This window comes from Vulpes vulpes, chromosome 11, assembly GCF_048418805.1.
Source record: "Vulpes vulpes isolate BD-2025 chromosome 11, VulVul3, whole genome shotgun sequence".
Lineage (NCBI taxonomy): Eukaryota > Metazoa > Chordata > Mammalia > Carnivora > Canidae > Vulpes > Vulpes vulpes.
Window position 1 is genome coordinate 17,210,310 of NC_132790.1, and position 25,720 is coordinate 17,236,029.

Below are 25,720 nucleotides of genomic sequence, written 5' to 3' on the forward strand. Positions count from 1 at the left end.
ATAGGATGGACAGGAAAAAGCTTTTTCCAAAAAAATTCCCGGACACTGTTGAGCATGGCTGACAGTAAAATGGAGTGGCCTTTTATTGGATGTAGTTATGCTCTCTATTAATAGAGTAGTTTAAACAATTCAGTTTGCTTTTCTTGAAATAGTTTTTATTTATGATTCAAAGGCTTTAGGGAGATGAAAATCTTTCTTGCCTTCCAAAGACATGTGAATGTTATGAGCATTCACAGTATTGCCTACTATGTATCGTGACTAATGAATGGAAAAGAAGTGTAATTTAGGGAAAAAGAATGCAGGGGTAATTGTAAGATTCTCAAAGTATAACCCATTGGGTGACTGAACTGACAGTTTTAAGAATTTTTTTTTTTAACCTGTATAAATCATTTTACCTCCTTCTGGATAGTATTTGTTCTTTTGTCTATATAAAGATTTCTTAATAGGATATTTTTTACCTAAAGAGAAGTTCTTTACCTGATATGAGTTAGTAGGGTAGTAGGTTGGATAATTGAAAAAGTTATTCAAGTCTGAGAATCATAAAAATGATTTATATATCCATTAAACATTGTATTTTAGCTTGAAACATGACAGTATAGACATTAGTCTTTTGATGAAAGGTCTAGGTATTTCCTTTGATTATGGGTCCACTAATCAGATGTCTACTTTGTCTTGTATAAGCCATACCCATAATGCATTCACCAGGGTTTCCAGCTACATTTTTTTTAAAGGAGAGTGAGAACATAATGAACCTTGCAAAAGAACCAGAATTATAGATTTTTACATTTTTCCCTGTTATTTTGCAATTAACTGCATTATAATATGCCTAATTCATTTGGAGTATTTTTTAGCCTCTGTGCATTATTCAGTTCTTTCCTTCTTTCTTTCTTTATTAATCAATCAATTATTTTGAGAGGGAGAGGGAGAGAAAGAACACATGCTTGGGTGGGGAGAGGCAGAAGTTGAAAGAGAGAGAAAATCCTAAACAGCCTCCATGCCCATTGGGGAGCCTGACATGGGCTCAGTCTCAGGAACCTGAGATCATGACGTGAGCCAAAATCAAGAATCAGAGGCTATTCCAACTGAGCCACCCAGGCATCCTTACTCAGTCTTGTATTGTCTTTTTTTTTTTTTTTTTTTTTTTTTTAAGATTTATTTATTTATTTTTGTCAGGGAGAGGGCCAGAGGGAGAGTGAGAGAAACCTCAAGCAGACTCCCCACTAAGCATGGAGCCCAACTTGGGGCTTAATGCCAGGACCCTGATATCATGACATGAGCCAAAATCATGAGTTGGATGCTTAACTGGCTGAGCTACCCAGGTATCCCTCAGTCTTTTTAAAACATCTAACTTTGTTTTCCAAGAAACGATTCTTTTTTTTTTTTTGTCCTCATTTTACCATTTATTTATTTAATATTTGGTTACATTATATAATCCAGTAGTAAATTCAGCTAGCACAGACAAGTCTGGGAATAAATGCCCCTGATTCTTGTTAAGCATACATTAGTATTTTTTTGCAAAAGTAATGCATGCTTAAGGCGTACACTCATAACAATTCTGGTGTGTCTTAGGGCTCAGTTAGTTGATCTCCCCTCAGTTCAGGTCAGGATCCCTGAGTCCTGGGATTGAGCCCTGTATCAAGCTCCTTGAACATCAGGGAGACTGCTCCCTCTCCCTCTGCTCCTCCCCCTACTCATTCTCTTTTTTTCTCTTTCTTGCTCACTCTCCCTTTGAAATAAAATCTTAAAAAAAAAACACACACACACACACACAATTCCAAATGGAATACAATGAAATCTTCCCTTACTGCCTCCTTAGTAGCCAGAGATCAAGTTTCTTGTATGTCCCTAATGAAAATTAATAATAATTTATTTTTAAAAAGATTTTATTTATTTGAGAGAGGAGAGGAGAGAGCATGCATATGAGTGAGGGGAGGGGAGCCCAATGAGGGCCCAGTCCTACCACCCCGGGATCATGACCTGAGTAGAAAGCAGACACTTAACCAACTGAGCCACCCAGGTGCCCCCCAAATAATATTTTTTAGAAAAACATAAATAATGTGTGGACAAACAAAGCAGAGAAGGTTGAAAGTTTCCCTTTTTCACCTAAACTCCTCCTCTTAAGGAGTAATCTCTTAATTTTTTTTAGTGCCCCCTTTCAAATATTTTTAAACATTGAACTGTTTTTATGTGAAGTGTTGTATAAATAGGTATTGTAATATTCTTTATACATGTATATTATGATACATGTATGTTAAAATTAATGTTGAAATTTAACATACTGTACGTATATGTTTTAAATATGGTATATTAAAACTTAGGAAAACCTTACAGTCATATGGTAGGAATTTTAGCACATTACAAAAGAGTGTATAGTGAAGCATAAGACTTCCACCTCTGTCCCCTGGTTTTCCTTCAGACAGATTATCACTATTTCATGTTTCTTTCCAGACATAATCCTGTATATACAACATAAATACTGTTTAGAAACAACACAAATGGAAGCATGCTAATTGTTTTGCACTTTCTTTCATTTAATAATGTATCTTGGAGGGACACCTTGGTGGCTTAGAGGTTGGGTGTCTTGCCGTTGGCTCAGGACATGATCCCGGGTCTGGGGATTGAGTCCCACATGAGGCTCCCCTTGAGAATCCTGCTTCTCCCTCTGTGTCTCTGCCTCTCTCTCTCTGTGTCTCTCATGAATAAATAAATAAAATCTTAAAAAAAATGTATCTTGGAGATAATTGGGACATAGAGATTAAGTTGTTTCCTAAGAACAAAGAGTGCATTATAAACATTCTTTTCCAGTTTTCACAGAAGTGTGAGTATGCAAGGACAGTTTGTGATTCAGTTTCCAATGTGTAGAACTGGTCCTGTAGTTTGGACTTATGTGTAGAGTGATCCCAAGGCTATTGTCTTTCTCTGCACAGAGACAAGCCATAAAAACATGCTGTTTCCTCCCTGCCCCCTTCACCCACTCAGTAGTGGTGGTTGTAATCCCACTATGTTTTGCATTATCTCCTTTTGTTAAAAGTAATTGCTCATTAATCTGTATGGGAATTTGAAGAGAATAGTTGCCTAGAGCCATAGTGTCTCCAGTTGATTTTGATTGTTTGAAATGCTTTGGATGTATATGACCTTTAGCTATTTCCTACTGGTTTCACCTTCTTGGAATGGTGAGCACAGACACCTCTTGGAATGGCAAAGAGGTACTGATTTTATCATTTGTACTGGTGTACAGAAAGGGATTTTTGTGCTGTTGCTTACAGCTCTTGGAGGTCAGCATCCTAGCGTGGGTACCACAGATTACTGACTGGATCCTTGAAATATTGTTTGTTAGGCCACCCTTCAAAGTGGGATTTTTTTTTTTTTTTAAATATAAAACTGTAGAGAAAAAAAACTCCTGACAACTCAAACCAGAAAGGCCACACAATCCCAAATTTGTAGTGCCTGTGAAACTAAACCAGATAAATGGAAAGTGGGTTAACCTTGAGAGAGATTATCTGTGACCTGCAAAAGTGTTTTGTTTCTAAGAATCCCACAATTTCAAGTGTATCGCAAGGAATTCTTCAGAGATTTCAATCTGAGGCAAATAAAGTTATCTACTCTTTTTTTTTTTAATTAATTTTTATTGGTGTTCAATTTACCAACATACAGAAAAACACCCAGTGCTCATCCCGTCAAGTGTCCACCTCAGTGCCCGTCACCCATTCCCCTCCAACACCCGCCCTCCTCCCCCCTTCCACCACCCCTAGTTTGTTTCCCCGAGTTAGGAGTCTTTAAAGTTATCTACTCTTAAGAAATAAGTGGGCTGAGTTTTAGATACTAGGTTAGATTTATCCTGAAGAGTAGGGAAAAACTGGAACTAGATTTCTGTGCTATTGGAAAACCTGCTTTAATGGAGCACAGAAAGCCTCTTCCTTCAGACTCTAGCATGCCCTGTTTTATGGTTATAGAATAGATGTTCCCACACACTGCAGCTAAGTACTGTTAGTAGTAGTACAGTGCCAGTAAGTCTCATAACAAAGGCATTTTGGGAACCCATTTACTCAGATTGTCTGTTGGCCTTGTGAGATGTTACTGTCCCTAAGCAGACATGCCAGGAATGCCAGCCTTATAAAGCACCTGCTTTATTGACCTTGGGTAAAGGACTTTTTTTTTGTTTTCTCATGATTGAAAAGGCCTCTGGTACTCCTGCCTTTCCCCATTCTCCCCTTAAAATCCTGCAGTAGTGTGTGAATGTGTATGTATACACACTAACGATGGGGGTGGGATATTTCAGTGTAATATTTATTTAAAATATGTTTAAGAGCCAGTCTTAGGACATAGTAAGACTAAGCTTTAAATATCACTTGACGGTTTTCTCCCATGCTTTTGCATTCTTTTGATTCATCTTAATTTTGAACTTTACAATAAATTCTTTTTTTTTTTCTTTACAATAAATTCTTAAGGTGTCTGAGATTCTCAGGATTATTGCTCTTGAGTAGATTATTTACAGACATATGTAGAAAAATATAATTGGGGTCTCATCTAGAGAATCATTAGAAGTTTTTTTTAAAGGTTTTATTTATTTTGGAGCATGTGTGTGTGAGTATGGGGAGGGAGAGAATCTCAGGCAGATTGCCTGCTAAGCGGACCCTGATGCAGGGCTCCATGGAGGGCTTGATCTCGTGACTCTGAGATCACGACCTTAGCTGAAACCAAGAGCCAGCCACTTAACCAACTCAGCCACCCAAGCGTTCCTCATTAGATTCTTCTTAATGATTGTTGGAATGTCATTGAGCAGAAGATTAAAAAGCCAAGTTGTATGGGCATCCTGTGGAATTGAGGTATCACAGAAGAGGCTGAAGGCAGAGTTTGCAGTGGTCTAAATTTTGTTATTTTACCTTCATGTGGGACTAAATACTTTTTCTGAAATCAGAGATTAACTCTTCAAAGATTGCTTTTTTTGTAATTTGGGAAATGTTTTTGTTCCTTGAATGATGGGTGGGAATTTTCACTAAATGGTTTTTATTTTATTTTTTTAAGATTTTATTTTATTTATTTATGAGAGACACTGAGAGAGAGGCAGAGACACAGGCAGAGGGAGAAGCAGGCTCCTTGCAGCCTGTCCTAGAACAGCTGGATCATGCCCTGAGCTGAAGGCAGACGCTCAACCACTGAGCCACCCAGGCATTCCCATTAAATACTTTTAATATAGGAATGATGATGCACATTTTAATCCTTTTAATATAGGAATGATGTGTGGGCACAATGAAAAATGAGATAGACTCTCTCCTTGAACTTGTCTTAGTTTGTCTTGATCTTTAGTGAACATGAGTAGCTTATGTCCTTTTGTCCTTCTGCTAAGCCAGTTTTGTTTGTTTTGTTTTAATCAAATCTCTGAGTTCACTTTTAGGCACTGATCTGTCTGTACCTTAGTTTGACCAAAGAAGCATATGAGGCATTTTCCTGTACAGCCCTTAAATGTTTGAGATGATGAAGCTTTAGTCATTAATTTCTATATATTTGTATTACTAGATAAACTATTTCCGAGTTATGTTCTTCTTTGCTTAGCCAGGAGTAAGGTGATAAGGCAATTTTCAAAGTATTATTAGTGAACAAATATGGGATACTTGGCTAAACTTCTACCTAGTTGATACATAACAGCTTCTGCTCAATTTTTATTCAATCTTCCTCATTTTTTGGGGAAGCTTTTTGTTACTTACAACTCCTTTATGAGTGAAGATATTATTGATTTAAGTGATGGGGTGAATTTTTAGTACATGAAACCACTTTAACCCTTAATAAAAGCTCTTTTGAAATCAGCCATTCCAGAGGATATTACTCATATGATTTTAAAATTTATGTTCCTGTTTTGTCCTTAAATACCCGAAACCATTATACAATTTGTGAATAGTAATTTTAAAAATTTTACTTTTAGCCAGTCCATTTTATCAGCTTTGCCAATGTATTTATTACTTATTTTTTTAATAAAATGGGTCTAGAAATTGTGTTCTAAAGGAAAGCTAAACTTTGAACACAAACTTTCCCTTCCAAACCAGTATCTCTGGGGCATCTAGATGGCTTGGTTGGTTGAGTGTCTGCCTTTGGCTCAGGTCATGATCCTGGGGGTCCTGAGATCGAGCCCTACATTGGGCTCCCTGTTCAGAGCCTGCTTCTCCCTCTCCCTTTGCCTGTTCACTCTTCCTGCTTGTGCTCACTCTGTCAAATAAATAAATAAATAAACAAACCAAGATCTCTGACCTAGAATAAGAGTTTTGAGGCATGAAAGTCAGTCTTCTAAGTCTTTCAAATTCTCAGGAAGCTTTTATTGAAGTGTTAAAATAATACATTTGTGCTATTCCCACTCAGGAAAAGTTCCAGGTAGAGGACAGACTTGGCTAGTGTGGAAAACCAGCTTCTGCATGTTTTGTGGTTCTTTGGTCTTGATCTTGAAGGTAGAGTTCATATTAGTCCCTTATAGAATGCAGACATAACTGAGTGGTACAAGAGCCTGTTTTAGCTTCCATGCTGGATAAAGACCCAGGCCACTGTTCCTTTTGTTGTTGTTGCAGTTCCCCAACCTCTTTGTAACTTAAGAGAATCTACTTAACATACTGGTTTAGTATTTGGAGCAAGGTGCCGTTTAGGATTTCTCTTCTATTTCCATATAAATTTTATTAAATTAATAAATTGAAATTTAATTGCTTTTATTAAATTTAAATTTAATTAAATTTTATTATTAGCAGGAAGCTGTATGTGTGGGTATATTTCAGCTTATGGCCCACTGAGGTCTCTCAGTCATCTTTTTTTTTTTTTTTAACTTTTTTTTTTTAAATTTTTTTGTTAACTTTTATTTATTTATGATAGTCACAGAGAGAGAGAGAGAGAGAGGCAGAGACATAGGCAGAGGGAGAAGCAGGCTCCATGCACTGGGAGCCCGACGTGGGATTCGATCCTGGGTCTCCAGGATCGCGCCCTGGGCCAAAGGCAGGCGCTAAACCACTGCGCCACCCAGGGATCCCTCTCAGTCATCTTTCTGATACCCATAAGGGAATCACACTCTGAGTATACCCTTGCTGAAATTTATCCTGATCCTTTCTTTCTTTTTTTTTTTTTTATCCTGATCCTTTCTAAATATGAAATTGTATTGAAGATTTTAACTTACTATTTGGCAGGCAAGTGCTTTGTTTTTGACTGGTTTTTATGTGTTTTGTTTTTTAACCTAGATTACCAGAGACTGATGACTGTGGCGGAGACAATTACAGCTCTCATGTTTCCTTTCCAGTGGCAGCATGTCTATGTCCCTATTCTCCCGGCTTCTCTCCTACATTTCTTAGATGCTCCTGTTCCATACCTGATGGGCTTGCATTCCAATGGCCTGGATGACCGGTCAAAGCTGGAGCTGCCTCAAGAGGTGAGAGGAATGTGGAACTTGGATCCTGGTGCCTCTGGCCCCAGTCTAGGATTGGAGAGAGAATGGCTTTGGGATGAGCCCAGGATGGTATTGAGTTTATTTTCTTTAATTTTGAGGGACATAAATACCTTTTCAGGGGAAAAAAAAACCCAACATTTAACTTAGTTTATGTCATTGCAGAAATATTTGTCATCTTTATTATTATATAACATTACATACATTGTAAGCTCTGTGTTTATACTATCACGAATTGCCTTTTCCATATGTACTTTTTCAAGCACAGTACTTTATGTACTTTTCAAGACATTTCTTTTCTTTTCTTTTTTTTTTTAAAGATTTTATTTATTTATTCATGATAGTTACACACACAGAGAGAGAGAGGCAGAGACACAGGCAGAGGGAGAAGCAGACTCCATGCAGGGAGCCCGACGTGGGATTCGATCCACGGTCTCCAGGATCATGCCCTGGGCTGAAGACTGTGCTAAACCACTGAGCCACCTGGGCTGCCCTAGGCCTCCAACTCTTGATCTTAGCTCAGGTCTTAAACTCAGGGGTGTGAATTCAAGCCCCTGACTCGGGCTCTGCACTAGGCATGGAGTCTACTTAAAAAAAAAAAAGAAAAAAAGAAAAAATAAATCTTTCCATTCTGTAACTTTAAATATACACAAGAGTAGCATAATGAATTCCTGTGTTCTTAACACCCAGCTTCAACAGTTATCATACACATTAAAGTGTATTTTACTTTCATACCTCTTACCCCTATTATTTTAAGGAAACCCCCCATAATATAATTTCATAATTACTTCATTAGCCAGACCAAGTATTAATAAGTAAGTGGATTTCTTTTGCAGGCCAAGTTTATTTGTGAAAGTTGACCTGATCATAGTGGTTCTTGTGGTGCTGAGCTAGCTTTGAAAATTTTCCTTGTTCAAGATAAAGAAGGCCATGAGAAAGTACTTTTCCTCTTGCTGTAATTATGGCCTGCTCCTCTTTCCTGTTGTTTCAGATACCAAAAGAATTGATTAAAAACATGTATTTAGTTGTTTATTTCCTACTTTATTCTAAAACAGATTTAAAGCATGATTAAAATAAGATTGTTTTATTTTTTACTTCTCTAGAATTACCCAAAGAACTGTTCTACCTTTTTATGTCATTTTGTGGCTGGTATGAAACTACTTGGGAGAAGGGTTTTTATATTCTGAATTTTTTAGTTATTAGAAAGGCCTGGGAACAAGATTTTGGAATATACATACACTGGTGCTACATGGTTGTTTTCTCCCTCCATCAAAATGCTTATGGAGGGAGATTTTTGCATAAGTGAGTAATATTAGTAAGGAGACTTCCTTCCAAAGAAGAGCACAGTCTCATGGAATTGGATCTGAGCCTCACTCATATCATTGGGCATATCTGGGCAGCATCCTTGGTGAAATCCTGATAATTAGATCACATCTCTAATATTTACATTATAGTCAGATGCTTCTTTACTTTTTCTCTTTTGGTTTTAGGAGGAAAATGTCTTTCTTGTAGCTTCTTCCCTTTCTACCCCCTTTGCTGCTTTGCTTCTATAGAGCTTTGTGTTGCTTGGAATGGGACAAGATTAATTAAAGAAGAAAAGATCTAATTGATGGAGAAAATCATTGAGTTGGGGTATTAGGTTTTATATATATTTGTCTGCTTTACTGATAAATATTCATAAAAGATACATATCAGAGTTTGGAGAATGGAAACAAATGCATATTTAAATTGAAACCTCTTTATAATAAACCTAATGATCATTTTGTAAAGTCAGAATAACAACAAAAAGTGGTTGAAGGTAGAGAGCTTAAGAGGCATGCTACATACCAGTCTAAAAAGTAGGTCACTAGGCAAGAAGCCAGTTTTCTCAGCTTTATTTTCAAATTTGGCATCAGCTTTTCGTATATTTGGGGCAAGTTCTGTTCCATGTAGGATCCTTCAACATCATTCTTAGTGTGCCTCATGTGTGTGGGTGTATGAAGAGGCTGATAGGAGACCAGCAGTTTTCTTAATAGGGGACTCAATGGGACTGTTTGAGAAACCCAAAAGTTCACTCTGTTCTGGGTATTGAGGCCTCCACTTTTGCAGTATTCCCCATTGTTGCTATATCCTTTGCTTTTCCCTATGATCTGCTTGGGAAGACCAGTGACAATGGAACTGTGGAATACCTGTGCTTACTTAAACAATTCTAGGGTTTCAGAGTCCTACTTTATTCAGACTGTCCTTTTGAAGGTCACATATTTGTGTGGATTGTTGCTGGATATTTACCTTGATTTTTGGCAGATAACCTATAGAATATCCGAGCCTTGGGATGCTTGGGTGGCTCAGCAGTTGGGCGTCTGCCTTTGGCCTAGGGCATGATCCCGGGATCTAGGATCAAGTCCCACATTGGGCTCCTTGTGGGGAGCCTACTTCTCCCTCGACCTATGTCTCTGCCTCTGTGTCTCTCATGAATGAATAAATAAAATCTTTAAAAAAAAAAAAAGAATATTTGAGTCTGTGTAGTCCCTATCAGGAACTTTAGACTGGGGAGAACTTTCTCAAGGACTAAAGCACCATGAAAGATAAGCATAGTGAATGAAAACTAATAATATCTCTGAAAGACAACTTTGGGATGTCTCACAAGTTATATATATGTGTATATAATTTTTTTCTAAAGATTTGTAAGTAATCTCTACACCCAGTGTAGGACTCAAACTTATAATGCAGAGATCAAGAGTCACATGCCAACCAGGAGCCCCATAGATGATAATATGTTTCTAGTAAAAAAAATTCTAACGGGGATCCCTGGGTGGCTCAGCGGTTTAGCGCCTGCCTTCGGCCCAGGGCGTGATCCTGGAGACCTGGGATCAAGTCCTGCATCAGGCTCCCTGGATGGAGCCTGCTTCTCCCTTTGCCTATGTCTCTGCCTCTCTCTCGCTCTCTCTCTTCCTCTGTCTCTGTCTCTCATGAATAAATAAATAAAATCTTAAAAAAAAATTCTAACAATGCACGGAAGTATAAAGAATAAAGTAAAAATGACTTTAGATTTTACCACCAAGAGATAACTCCTTTTAACATTTTGGTAGACATCCTGTGGTATCTTTACACTGCTCGGAGGCCATTTGAGGCAGAACTGGGGAAATTTACTTGGGCCTGCAAGGGTGCATCATCAGGGTAGTGTGGCAAGCTTGATTTATAAAAGGGACTTTCTCCAGAGGGATGGAGATTGTACATTTCCTAGATCCCTAAATCAGAATTCATTAGTTGCCGCCCCATCTTGGGGTATCAGAAGTCTGTGAAAAAGCTCTTTGTTCCTTTTTATACCAACGCATGAGCTCAGCTGTCCCTGAGCAAGGGAAAGTGCTGAGCTGCCTTTGTGAGGCATTCTTTGTCCTGTGCTTCTCTTTTGGGTTTCATTGTGTGAGTCCAGGAAGGAGGCATTTTGTCCACAGCTATGTCAGGGAAAGCAGGCAGAGGATATTAGAAGATGGTGTTACTTCTTTCTATCTTGGGTCCTTCTTTTTTTCCTACTGTTTTTTCTTTTTTTTTTCAGGATACTCCTTCAGTAGCTTTTTCCCAGTAATGTTTATGTGGAGCTTCCCTTCAGTGAATAACATAGAGATAGACTAGAGATGAAACTGATTATGATTTGGTATTAGAAACACTCATGGCTGGGAAGGGGCACTGTGACTTCCTGCAGGAAAAGATTTGGGAGACTTTTTGGTATTTTGGGGATCCATGTGGTTATTATTACTTCAGAGCATCTAAGTCTTCCCATTGCCTCTCCCAACAAGGTAGGATTTAAATGAGTCTACACAGACTCAGGAACCCACTGATCATGTGGGTTCAGTGTCTCTTCTAGGTTACTTTTTGTCTCCCAAGTTATTTTGCAGGAGTTGGCTTCTTACCTGAGGAAAGGGGTGTATGAGGAGTTAGAGGTGGGCTTGCAAGTTGCTTCTGTTTGTCAGAACTTTTGGTGTGTGGGAGAAAATAGTGTGAGGCTATTGTATGAGGTTAGTATTTGAATGACCTCGTATTTCACTTTGCCTTCTCATCCTTACCTCCTTTAGCCCAACTCTGCAAAGAATGGCTAGTGGTATCTACTCGGAGGCTCCTGTCTTAATCTAGCCCATCTCCTAGGTGCCTAAGTTGCACACTCTCTTCTAGCTACCTAGAAGAGGTCCTATACCAGGAGTATATCTACAATATGTGGACATAGCATTTGGAGCATTTGGAGTTCATAAAATTCTTTACAGACATTCTGTATTTGGCTCACATCAGTGGGAGAAAAGCCAACTAAGGATTGTTGAGTGGATGCAGTTATTTTTAGATGCCTCTGTATTTCCAATTGGATAAACTGCTTTTTTTTCTACAGAGAGGAGAACCAGTGGGGTAAATGATTGCATTGTGTGCCTCTGGTGGGTCATAGAACTTTGTTCTGTTAGCTGTATGGACAAGGCTTATGAGGCAGGTGATCTTCATGACTAAAGTTAATTGTCTTTGCTGTCTTTTTAAATGGCTTGATATGAAAGAATTTATAATTTTAGAATCTTAGGGGAACAAACAAGCCTATTTTTAGGCGTTAAACATTTATTGGCTCTTTTTCTAGTCAAGGCTTAAACTTGTTACCCAGTGGAGGAACTCCAGAAAGTGAATTTTAAAGGGATTCTTCTAATTTTTATATCTCAGATATAGAAAATTTCTCTTTTTTTTTTTTACTTGTAGATTGGTAGATGGAATAGTTTATGCACCCGGCAAATGTTTGTTGAATGAATGCATGCTTGGACATGTTAAATACATGAAGTTTTGAGAGTTTGTGGAATAGTTATATTCAACTAGACTTATGTCATTGGTACAGGGAAAACTAGGAGGATCAGTGGATCAGCCCTTTGATATACAATAGAGGTACCATCCTAAAGGAGGGACTGTTAAATAATGGAGCTGGAAAAATTATTTGTCCAAAAGGGAAAAAAAGTAAAAGTATCATAACAAAATCAACTTGAGATAGATTAAGAAGTTATAAATATTACGAGCAAAAGTTTAAATCTTCTAAAGATAATAAGTACATTTCTGACCTTGGGTAAAGACTTTGTAAACAAGATACAGAAAGCACTATCCATAAAATAAAAGATTGATAAATTTTTAGTAAGAGGCAAAAGATTTATGTGGTCTAAAGAGAAACTAGGGTATAAATTTGATTTTTTAAATTAAGAGAAAGGCATCTTAAATGAAAAGATATGATAAAAACTAGAAGATATGGGGCAGCCCCGGTGGCGCAGCGGTTTAGCGCCGCCTGCAGCCCAGGGTGTGATCCTGGAGACCCTGGATCGAGTCCCATGTCAGGCTCTCTCTGTGGAGCCTGCTTCTCCCTCTGCCTGTGTCTCTGCCTCTCTCTCTCTGTGTCTCTATGAATAAATAAATAAAATCTTTAAAAAAAAAAAAAAAAACTAGAAGATATGTAACACATATAACCTACAAAGAATTAGCATCAGAAGATTGTAAAGAACTTGTACAGACTAGTAGGATGATGAAAGCAACCCAGTAGAAAAATGAGCTAAAGACATGAATAAGGATTGCATAAAAATGCACATATTTTTAACTAGCAACCAGAGGAGTATAAATTAAATGCTCCAATTTCAGTGGCAAATTAAGAAATCTGATAGTACCAGGTTTTGGTAGGATTTTGATCAGTAGGATCACTAGATTGTTGGTAAAAATGTAAATTGTTATAACCACTTTGGACACAGCTAGGCATTATCTTTATAAAGTTGCACATTTGCATAGCTTACAACACAGTAATTCCACTCCTAGGAGACACCCAAGAGAAGATCTTGCATGTCCAAGAAACGTGTAAAAATGTAAAAGCAATAAATAGGAAAGAACTTAAATGCCCTTTAATGGGAAAATTGATAAATAAGCTGTGTTACATCCACACAGTGGAATATTATATAGGAATGAAAATGAATATCATATAACTACGTATAAGAAAATGGCTGACTCTTAGTAACCCAATGTTGAGTGAAGATAAGTAGTATAAAACTGCTTAAGGAATGGCAATCCTTTCATAAATTTAAAAAACAAGGAAACACTTAATGGCATATATATGTGATAAATTATAAAATGAAAGGCAAAAAGATAATAAATAGAGTTTTCTGAATCATAGTTGCCTGGGGATGGGAAGATGTAGGTTGGAGGGTGGGATTGGGGAAGAGTATATAGGTAGATAAAGTATTGGTAGTGTTCTAGTTCTGGATTGCGCAGGGCAAAAAGGTTTTTATTTTATTTTATTTTATTTTTTTATTTTTTTCAAAAAGGTTTTTAGATTGTCCCCAGAAAGTCTTCAGTTTATATTCCTAATATCAGTGTATGAGATGTTTGTTTTATAGTAATTTGGCCAGCATTGGACTTTATAGATCTTGTATCTTTGCCAACCCAGTAGCTGAAAAATATTTTGTCTGAATTTCTTGGATTATTAGCAAAATTGAACATCTTTTCATACACACACACACACACACACATATTTAAACCTTTATTTATTTGAGAGAGACAGTGTGTAAGCAGGGGGGAGAGGCAGAGGGAGAGGAAGAATCCTCAAGCCGATTCCCTGCTGAATGTGGAGCCTGATGCGGGGCTGTATCCCAGGACCCTGCGATCATGACCTGAGCCAAAATCAAGAGTCCATTGCTTAACTGACTGAGCCACCTAGGCACCCCCATCTTTTCATATATTGGAAAAATTAATTAACTGAAAGTTCTGTGTTTTCCTTCCATAACGAGTTCCCACTTTTCAATTGGGTGAATTATGTTTGTTTCAATGATTATTTCTTTGGTTATTAGCCTTGAGTTATTTATGACAATTACTGTTTCCTAGATTGTTTATCTTTTAATTTTTTTATGGCAGTATTTACCTTTTTGGCTTTTAGTCTTGTATAAAGTTTAGAAAGCCCAACTCTACCTTAAGATAGAGCAGTAATCTTTTATAGTTTTGTTAATGCTTTTGTGGGTTTATTTAACTTACTAAACTTTTTGTTATGGGGAACATGAATACAGGTAAGAGTATAGAAGCTAGCATTCATCATTCTATGATAATCATCAACTCATGGCTGCTCTTCTTTCTGTATCATCTTCCCTCTCCCCACTCACCCTACTGGATTATTTTGAAATAAGTCTCACACAGCATTATTATGTTTTTCAAATATATTCAGTATCTACCTCTAAAAGATACTCTTTTTAGGAAAATAAAGTGGTTTTATTTTTTATATTTAAATCTTTAGTCTATCTCAAGTTTATTTTTGAGTATGGTATTCTATTTTAATATTTCTAAATGTACAGCCATCTGTCCTGAAAACATTTATTGAATGATCCATCCATGATGAGTCTGTTCAAGACTTTTCTTTTCCAGCAGATTATTTTGTTTGTATTAGAATCTAGTAAGGCAGTTGTTTTCTCAAAATTTTCTTGGCTATTTTATTCTTTCAGGCAAGATTCAGAATTAATTCATCAGGCACTGTTAAAAAAAAAAAAAGTCTTTCTGGAATTTTGAAAAAAATTTATATTAAATTTACAAATAAAGTTTTAATTTTAATAAATAGGTGTTGAATATTTATGTCATCACAGAATCCACTGCTCTCTAAGATAAGTTTTTATCTCTCTCACTTTTTTTTTTTTTTAGATTTTATTTATTTATTCATAAGAGACAGAGAGAGAGGCAGAGACACAGGCAGAAGGAGAAGCAGGCTCCATGCAGGGAGCCTGATGCAGGCCTCGATCCAGGGACTCCAGGATCATGCCCTGGGCTGAAGGCAGGCACTAAACCTCTGAGCCACCTAGGGATCCCCTGTTTTTCTCTCTTTATTTCCATTTTATAACTGAGGAGACAGAATCAGAAAGGTTAAGTAAGTTTTCCTAGAAAGTGGCAGGGGAAGATTAGAACTCAGGTCTATTTCCTTCCTGAGCCCCACCTTCTTTATACGGTATCTCATACATGCCAATTTCAGATATTTCCTCTTCTTTTTCTTGTTCATTATCCTTTCTAAAGCTTTAATGCTCTTAATGCTCTGGAGTTGTTCACCCTCATCTTGTTTTGACTGCCAGGCTAACCTCTGCTTTGTGGATATTGACAACCACTTCATTGAGCTGCCAGAGGACCTGCCTCAGTTTCCCAACAAGTTGGAGTTTGTCCAGGAAGTCTCTGAGATCCTCATGGCATTTGGCATTCCCCCTGAAGGGAACCTTCATTGCAGCGAGAGTGCCTCCAAGCTGAAGAGGCTCCGGGCCTCTGAGCTTGTCTCTGACAAGAGGAATGGGAACATCGCAGGCTCCCCTTTGCATTCCTATGAGCTCCTGAAGGAGAATGAAACTATTGCCCGGCTGCAGGCCTTGGTCAAGAGGACTGGGGTGAGCCTGGAAAAGGTAAGATGCTATATATGAGTTTGTGACAGATTTGGTCTGTATGAGGGGGCTATCCTGGTGCAATACAGTGTGAAATGAGAAAGCACCTAGTTCAGGGCAAGACTTATTTGTGAGCAGTGGAAGAATGCTTTTGGATGGAAGATTCTGGCAAACATTATCTTAGTAAATGTTACTTAAATCTAAGTTTGGAGAGCTTCTTACCAGGGCGTCAGGAGGACCTGCTGTCATTCTTTGTGACTACAGTAGAGTGACTTGAAGGGATGACAGTGGTAACCTTTGTATTCAGACCTCTTTCACATCCAGTGCCCTTTGAGTTTCACAGCAACCTACAGCATGCAGAGCAGGTATTGTTAAACGCTGTTTTATCACTCAAGAAACTAAGGCTTGGAGAGCTTGAGTGTTTAGCCCAAGATTAAATGCCTAGGTAGTGGCTGAGTGGAGGCTGGATCCTAGTCCTTCTGAATGCTGGTCCTGTGCTTTTTCTGGGATGAAATTAGCTTTCTATCTCCTGACTTTGATGAGACTGTTAACTTTGTGTAGTTTTTTTACCCATCTCTTCACCCTCCCCCATTCTCACTGTTACTTTTATAAATTATAAGGAGAATGGGCTGATATAATCAGTTGTTGGGCTATTTTTTTAGTTAAGTATGAAACATCTCATTTTCCTGTTCTATTTAGTTAGTAAAGGAGATATTTTAAAAAAATCATGGCTAAAGGGGAACAGAGAGAGATTTAGAGAGGTTAAAACAGACACAGTAAGGAAAAAATCTTAGGGAGAAAGATAAGGACAGTGATGTGGGGGAGAAAATCAAAGAAATGAAAGGAGAACCAGAGTTTGATTTTGTTGCTTTCTTTGCCTTATCATTTTCTCATTGACTTACCATATTTCTTCCTTTCCCTGACCCTTGAGATAAGTAGCAGCTTTTCCTCTATTGTTGAGTCACTTTTTTTGCCCATAATGATCTTTCTACTATCATTGAGTTCCTGGGTACCTACAGATGCCAATACCCTCGTTTTCCTGTATCAGAATTCCTTTCCTTTTCTCTTCTTCTCTTTTTTTCTCTTTTGTTTCTTTTCTGCATTTGCTGTGAAGTAAGTGATCACTGCAGGGCTACCCCTGGGAGTGTTGGGGGGGGGCGGGACAGATGACTTGCATTTTGGGGGGATAAAGAAAAAGCTTATGTTTTCAGCTGTTGTTTCTTTTTTTGTAGCTGGAAGTACGTGAAGACCCCAGCAGCAATAAGGATCTGAAGGTTCAGTGTGATGAGGAAGAACTCAGAATTTACCAGCTAAACATTCAGATCCGTGAAGTTTTTGCAAATCGTTTCACTCAGATGTTTGCAGACTATGAGGTGTTTGTCATTCAGCCCAGCCAGGATAAGGAGTCCTGGTTTACCAACAGGGAGCAGATGCAAAACTTTGATAAAGTGAGTAATCGTGTTCGGTAGGTGGTGAGGAATGAGAACCTGCCAGAGCTTCTGGGTTGGATTTATCTGAAGATGCGTTTTCTTTCATTGTATTATGTACCGAAACAAGTTCATGGTCCTTCTGATGAAATATGAAATCTTGTTTTAGAAGAGAGTGCTTGAAAAAAAAAATTAAAAAAAAAAAAAAAAAAAAAAAAAAAAAAAAAGAAGAGAGTGCTTGTTGTTACTAACAGGTTACTTACCTTTAGTCAGAGAGCTCCTTTGGGCTAAGGTGCATATGCAGGTTGAACATCAAGATTCTGGGAAGAAGAAAAAAAGATTCTGGGAAGATTGGTTGCCATAGTAGGTTACCTGAGTAAGTTTGAGCTAGTGTGTCAAAGTTTCAGAGTATCTGATATTATATGTGGTAAAAAAAACAATGAAGAGATTTTGCTGTTTGCTTTTCATAAAGACCTAGGAAACCTCAGGAAACCTAGGAAAAAATTAACCTACTGGATCCCTTGGGTGTGTTACCTTTGCTGGTCAAGGCTGATTTACCTGCTTTTCTCTCCTTTTCCATGACTGTGTTCCCTTTCGGTCTCACCAGGCATCTTTTCTATCAGACCAGCCTGAGCCATATCTGCCCTTCCTCTCAAGATTCCTAGAGACCCAGATGTTTGCTTCTTTCATTGACAACAAAATCATGTGTCATGACGATGATGATAAGGACCCAGTGCTCCGGGTATTTGATTCTCGAGTAGATAAGATCAGGCTGTTGAATGTTCGGACACCTACTCTCCGCACATCCATGTACCAGAAGTGTACCACTGTGGATGAAGCAGGTGAGACTTTTTTGGTGCTGTACTTGCCTTTTGGATTATGTCACTAGAGTGTCCCTGTTCCTAAACATGCCAGCTTCTTTCCCTCTTTCTGTTTCTGCATAAATTATTCCCATTGCCTTCCTCTTTTTTGCCTGGCAGACTACTTCTACTTTAACACTGTATCTGGGATGCCTGAGTAGCTCAGTGGTTGTTCATATCTGCCTTCGGCTCAGGATGTGATCCTAGAGTCCTGGGGTCGAGTCCTACATTGAGTTTCCTACGTGGAGCCTGTTTCTTCTCCCTCTGCCTATGTCTCTGGCTCTCTCTCTGTGTCTCTCATGAATAAATAAATAAAATCTTAAAAAAAAAATAACAGGAGGGGATCCCTGGGTGGCTCAGCAGATTAGCACCTGCCTTTGGCCCAGGGTGCAATGCTGTAGTCCCGGGATCGAGTCCCGCATCAGGCTCCCGGCATGGAGCCTGCTTCTTCCTCTGCTTGTGTCTCTGCCCCCCCGCCCCCCCCAGTGTCTATCATGAATGAATAAATAAATCTTTAAAAAACAAAACAAAACACTGTGTCGTTAGGAATGAGTCCTGCTATAAGTAATAGAAAATCTAATCAGCTTTTGGTTAGACAGATGGGGTTATTTTTCTCAAATTACTAACAAGTGCAGAATTGTGGTTTTTGGTGTTGGCTCAGTTGCTTAACAGTGTAATCAAGAACTGAGACTCTATCTTTTCATTCGGTTATCCTTAGTATATTGACTTTTATATTCATACTTGTTGTCTCGTGGTTATAAGAGGCTTTTTATGTTTACATTCAAGGCAAGAAGAGGGGAAGATTGTTGCCAGTGATATTTTCCCTCTTGTATCAGAAAACAAAAGCTATCCCAGAAATTCCCAACAATTTCCGTTGTCTCATAGGCCACAACCATGTTATATGACCATCCATAAGTGCAAAGGAAGCTATGAAAGTGAATATTGAACTGGGTGTAATGTTACCCAGAACAATACTGAGGCTCTACCAGCAAGAACGAAAGGATAAATGAGTTATGATTAGGCACTTGACAGTGTTTGCTGCAAAAACTTAACTGAAATGTCTCTTCCTCTTTGGAGCCTTTTCTGATGACCTCAGGCTGAGTCAGTGGATTCCCCCTCTGCTCCTGTGGTGCTTTGTCCTTGTGTCTTCTCTATAATCTCTATTTGTTTGCACTGTCATTATTAGAGAACAGTTTAAGAGCAGAGACTATTCAGTTTCTTGCCCTCAGTCTGCTAGCATTGGCCCAGTGCATAGATGTTAAAAGTTGTTTCCTACATGCATGATTGAAAACACCTTTTTGTTTGCAGAGGCCCTATCTAGGTCAGTTTAGCTAGAGAATAGTCTCATTTAAGGTGTCAGATTAAGTAGCGTGATTACTTCCTTGTGGGTTGTTCAGTGTCCTTCTTTTAGCCTGTTTGTATATTTTGTTCATTCATTTACTAAATAGTATAATATCTGTTATATGCTCAATTGGTAAGTGTATCAACAAATATTTACTGGGTGAATGAATGTACCAGGTATTTTTCTAGGTTTTGAAGATGAAACTGGTGACATTTTTTTTTTTTTAAGATTTTATTTATCTTAAAGAGAGAGGGTGAGTGTGTGTGTGTGTGTGTGTGCACAAGAGCGTGGGGAAGAGCAGAAGGAGAGGGAGTGGGAGAGAAAAAGAATTGCAAGCTGACTCTGCACTGAGCATGGAGCCCAGTGTGGAGCTCAGTCTCATGACCCTGAGATCATGACCTGAGCCGAAATGAAGAGTCGAAGTTACCTTACTTAGCCACCCAGGCACCCCAAAATTGGTGACAATTTGGACAAAGTCCAGTCTTCATCAAAATCATATTCTCTAGCTGTCTGTCTTTACCTTTTAGCTCTTATTCCAGGCCTTTATTAAGATGACAGTCCTCTTGGTTAAGGCTTTAGGACATGTTGCTTATGTAAGTGGATTACTCTAACATAGTTATTATTGGCTCCTGGAACACATCAGGCTTCGTATTCCTTAACCCTGCCTAATATTTTGGTTCTAGGAAGTTTGACAGAGATTTTTTTTTTTTTTAAAGAGGGTCAGTTTACAGAAACATCTCCCAAGCCATCAGTTTAAATCAGGACTTCCCAATCTTTTCATGTTGTGCTGCATTTGAAAATGATGTATATGATTCACTGGAATAAAGGGAGGGATTTGCTTATAGCTAGAGGCTATAAAGCAAGAAGCTCTAGTCACTTGAGGCCTTGCACATCAGCCACAAGGGTCTAGGCAATCAATTCGCAGCCCATCTATAATCCATTTGTTGAAAGCCAAACACTGCAGCATGCTGATTTGAATTACTCTGGTCTCAGTTGTGGCCAGGGCACGTGTTCTAATGGGTCCTCCTTTGTACGACTCATTTTTAGGAAAATGGGTCACAGACCCCTTGGCAACTCTGTGCTTTGCTCCTAGGAATAATGGCAATATTTTAGGTATGCTCCTGAGAGATGTACTCCAAATATGCTAGAGTAGGGTTTTTGCCACTGGCCTCAGATCCCTGGCCTGGAGGACTAGTTTAGTCACCTCACCCCATCTCACACCTCAGCTTCTTGAAGCAACCTGTTTGGAAAATGGTAAAAACAGAACTAAGGGGATCCCTGGGTGGCGCAGCGGTTTAGCGCCTGCCTTTGGCCCAGGGCGCGATCCTTGAGACCCGGGATCGAATCCCGCATTGGGCTCCCGGTGCATGGAGCCTGCTTCTCCCTCTGCCTGTGTCTCTGCCTCTCTCTCTCTCTCTCTGTGACTATCATGAATAAATTAAAAAAAAAAAAAAAACAGAACTAAAAGGATCTTTTTGGAGATCCTTTAAAATGCTGCATTTAAAGGGGATCTTGATGGCAATCAGTTCTCACTGACTAATTTTATAGATAAAGGTGTTTTTTTGATTCACCATTCTATCTGCAAGGCCTGGAATAGCACCTGACATATTTTATTTTTTTATTTTTATATTTTTAAAGATTTTATTTATTTATTCATGAGAGGCACACACACAGAGAGAGGCAGAGACACAGGCAGAGGGAGAAGCAGGCTCCATGCAGAGAGCCCAACGTGGGACTCAATCCCGGAACTCCAGGATCACGCCCTGGGCTGAAGGCGGTGCTAAACTGCTGAGGCACTCGGGCTGCCCTCTGGCACATTTTAGACACTGAATAAATTCTCTGAATGAGAGTAAGATTGGGAGGAAATGAGGGAGGCCCAAAGAGAGAAGGTGACTTGACCTAGGATAACATCAAGTCCCAAAGGCTGAGATATTTTTATATGACTAGGAAATACCAGGAGAGTTACCAGCTTTTTTGGTTCTTACTCCTTTTTTTTTTTTTTTTTTTTTAAATTGGCCGGCTTGACTCATGATCCACACCAACCTAGAGGTACTGCAAACATGAGGGCAGGAGGTGCTCTGAGAAGCAAAGTGCACGTGAGCCTGTTTCTCCTCTCAACTTGCAGGCAGGCTCCCACAGATTGGTCTAAGATAAGAACCCTTCAGGGCTCACTGTAGTCACAGGTGGGGACCTGCCTTATTCTTTAAAATTTTTGAAAACTTTGGCTCAGGTTGTGATCTCGTGGTCTTGGGATTGAGCCCAATGTTGGGCTCCCTGCTCAGCAGAGAAGTCAGCTTGCCCCTCCTCTGGCTTGTGCTCTGTCCATCTGTCTCTCTCAAAATCTTTAAAAATATTTTTTGAAATATAATTGATATAAGAAAACTGCACATACTTAAAGTTTTGGTATATGTATACATTTACATCAAGAACAAGCAAATACATTCATTATTTTCAGAAGTTTCCTCATGGCCTTTTGTAATACCTCCATCCTGTCCCGTCCCCATCCTCCCCCCAAATGCTGAGGCAACCAGTGCTATGATATGTGTTATTTTCTAGAATTTTATATAAATGGAATCACATTGTATTTTCTTTTCTTTTTCTTTTTCTTTTTCTTTTTTTTTCTTTTTCCTTTCTTTTTCTTTTAGTCTGGCTTCTTTTATTTACTCCGCATCATTATTTTGAGGTTCATTCATGTTCCCTTTATTGCTGAGTAGTATTCCATTGTATAGATATTGCTGCAATTTGTTTTATTTACCTGATGGTGGGCATTTGGGCTATGAACATTTGTTTACATGTTTTCCTTTCCCTTGTATAAATACCTAGGAATGGAAGGACTGGATCATGTGATATTTGTATGTTGACTTTTTTAAAGAAACTCACAAATTGTCTTTCAAAGTGTTTGGTTGTAATTTTATATTCCCATTAGCAGAGTATGGGAGTTACAGTTCCTCTACCTTGTTGCCAACATTTGGTATGGTTAGTCTTTTCAATTTTAGCTATTCTAATAGGTTTGTAGTAATATCTCATTGTATTTTTGATTTGGGTGTTCCTGATGACTAATGGTGTTGAACATTTTTCCATCGCTCATTTGCCATTCATCATTTCATCTTTTCTGGTGAAGTGTCTTCCCTCTCCCCTCTTTTGGGCTTGTTTGTTTTCTTTTTATTGAGTTTTAAAAGTTGTTTATATATTCTGGTTACAAGTCCTTTATCAGACAGATGATTTGCATATATTGCCTTACTCTGTGGCTTATCTTTTTGTTCTCTTAACAGTGGTTTTTAAAGAACAATGTTTTAAATTTTGATGAGGACAGCCCGGGTGGCTCAGCGGTTTAGCGCCACCTTCAGCCCAGGGCCTGATCCTGGAGACCCGGGATCGAGTCCCACTTTGGGCTCCCTGCATGGAGCCTGCTTCCCCCTCTGCCTGTGTCTCTGCTTCTCTCTCTCTCTCTCTCTGGGTCTCTCATTAATAAATAAATAAAATCTTTAAAAAAATTTTGATGAGGCCTGATTTATCAGTTTTCAAAAAATGGATCAAATCTTTAAAAAAAAAAATGGGGTGGGACGGGACGCCTGGGTGGCTCAGTGGTTGAGCGTCTGTCTGCCTTTGGCTCAGGTCGTGATCCTGGGATGCTGGGATCCAGTCCTGCATTGGGCTCCCTGCAGGGGACTGGCTTCTCCCTCTGCCTGTGTCTCTGCCTCACTCTCTTGGTCTTTCATGAATAAATAAATAAAATATTTTTAAAAAATTGGGATGCTTGCCTGGCTTTGTTGGTAGAGCAGGAGACTCTTGGTCTCAGGTTTGTGAGTTTGAGCCCCATGTTGGGTGTAGAGATTACTTAAAAAATAAAATCTCTAGGAAAAAAACCGGTTATACTTTTGGTATTATACGTAAGAAATTTTTGCCCTAACCAAAGTCATAGATTTTTTTTTTCTCTATAATTCTTTCTAAAAGTTTTATATTGTCAGGCTTTATATTTAAGTCTATGATCCATTTCAATTTTTATAGATGCATAAGCTAAGAATCTAAGTTCATTTTTTCCATGTGGATATCTACTTGTTCCAGTGTCATATGGTGTAATAACTAGCCCTTTCTCCAGTGAATTGTCTTCTAACCTTTGTTAAAATATTGCTCTATATACGTGTGAGTCTATTTCTAGATTCTGTGTTCTGTTTCATTAATCTTTTAGTCTATATTTATATCAGTACCACACTGTCTGGATTACTGTAGTTTTGTATGAAATCTTGAAGTTAGGTAATGTTAGTCCTCCAACTTTATTCTTTTTCAAAGTTGCTTTGACTATTCTGGGTTCTTTGTTATATATATATGATCAGCTTATCAGTTTTCACAAATAAACTTTAGAGATTTTGATTGAAATTGCCTTGAATCTATAGATCAATTTAGAGAGATTTGACACCTTAACATTACTGAGTTCTCTCTTCCATGGGGTGGCATATTTCTCCATTTATTTAGGTCTTCTTTAATTTCTCTCAGTGTTATGTAGTTTTCAGTGTGCAAGTTTTACATGTCTTTTGTCAGATTTATCCTTTAAGTATTTCATATTTTTTGGTGTTATTATAAATGGTATTTTAAAATTTTAATTTCTGATTGTTCTTTGCTAAGATATAGAAATACAGTAGAGTTCTGTATATTGATATGTGCCCTGCAACCATATTATTATTTCTAGTAGTTTTTTGTACATTCTAGCAGATTTTTCTACATAGGTAATCATATTACTTGTAAATAATTATAGTTTTACTTTTTCCTTTCTAATCCAGATGCCTTTTATTTCTTTATCTTGCCGTGTTGCACTGGCTAGAATCTTTAGTGTCAAATAGACATGGTGATAGTGGACATTGTTGTCTTAGTCCTGATTTTAGGGGAAAACATTCACCATTAAGTATGATGGGTTTTTCATTGGATATAATTTTTTTTTTAAGATTTATTTATTTAGAGAGTGCATAAGCACTTAGCAGGGAGAGAGAGAATCTCAAGCCAACTCCCCACTGAGCTCAGAGCTTGACATGGGGCTCAATCTCACTACCTTGAGATCATGACCTGCACTGAAATCAGCAGTTGGATGTTCAACCGACTGAGCCACCCAGGTGCCCCTCAGTGGATATCTTTTAATAGATGAATGTTTGTTTCTGTTACTAGTTTACTGAGAGTTTTTATCAGAAGTGAATGTTGTGTTTTGTCAGATGCTTCTTCTGCATCTATTGAAGTAATTATATGGTTATTAAATATAGTTTTTTAATTTGGTGAATGACATTCATTGATTTTTGAATGTGTAAATCAACTTGCATTCCTGAAATAAACTGTACTTGGTCATGATGTATTATCCTTTTTACATATTGTTGGGTTGGGTTTACTAAAATTTTGTTTAGAATTTTTACATGTATGTTCATGAGGGATATTGGTTCATAGTTGTTTTTGGTAATATCTTGGTCTCATTTTTTTTTCCATTGGTCTAATTTGGTATCAGGATAAGAATGAATGAATGAATGAATGAATAAATAAATAATTAATATATTAGAATATATAAGAATAAATAAAGCCAATAAGTTGGCAAAAATTCTCTCCTCTTCAGTTTCCTGGGAGACCTCTACGTGTTTGGCAAATTCATCAGTGAAGCCATCTGGGCCTAGAGTTTTTTGTTTGTTTATTTTTTAAGATTTAATTTTTCATCAGAGACATAGAGAGGGAGGCAGAGACACAGGCAGAGGGAGAAACAGGCTCCCTGCAGGCAGCCTGATGCAGGACTCAATCCCCAGACTGTGATCACTCCCTGAGCTCAAGGCAGACACCTAACCACTGAACCACCCAGGCATCACTGGGCCTGGAGTTTTTTATGGGAAGGTTTTATTTTTATTTTTTATTTTTTTATTTTTTAAAGATTTTATTTATTTATTCATGAGAGACACAGAGAAAGAGAGAGAGGCAGAGACACAGGCAGAGGGACAAGCAGGCTCCATGCAGGGAGCCGGACGTGGGACTTGATCCCTGGTTTCCAGGATCAGGCCCTGGGCTGAAGGCGGCGCTAAACTGTTGAGCCACCCGGGCTGCCCTATGGGAAGGTTTTAAACTACAGATTCAGGGGCACCTGGCTGGCTCTGTTGGTAGAGCAAGCAACTCTTACTCTTAAGGTTGTGAATTCAAGCCCCACATTGGATATGGAGCCTACCTGAAAAAATTAAAAAATAAGCTACAGATTCAATTTTAAAAATAGATATAGGGCTATTTATATTATCTATTTCTTTCTTTCTTTTTTTTTTTATTTATGATAGTCACAGAGAGAGAGAGAGAGA

The 25,720-nt window shown here is 38.3% G+C and overlaps 1 protein-coding gene across 3 annotated transcripts in view; it reads left to right on the forward strand.

Moving 5' to 3' along the window:
* The window catches only part of DENND5A (DENN domain containing 5A), a 108,848-nt gene that overhangs the window by 49,054 nt on the left and 34,074 nt on the right, over positions 1–25,720 (forward strand). For all 3 annotated transcript variants that reach the window (XM_026008148.2, XM_072727327.1, XM_072727326.1), the window contains 4 exons: positions 7,209–7,396; positions 15,487–15,804; positions 17,016–17,231; positions 17,818–18,052. In XM_026008148.2, coding sequence (XP_025863933.2) covers positions 7,209–7,396; positions 15,487–15,804; positions 17,016–17,231; positions 17,818–18,052 — 957 coding nt within the window. The remainder of the gene's footprint in view (positions 1–7,208; positions 7,397–15,486; positions 15,805–17,015; positions 17,232–17,817; positions 18,053–25,720) is intronic.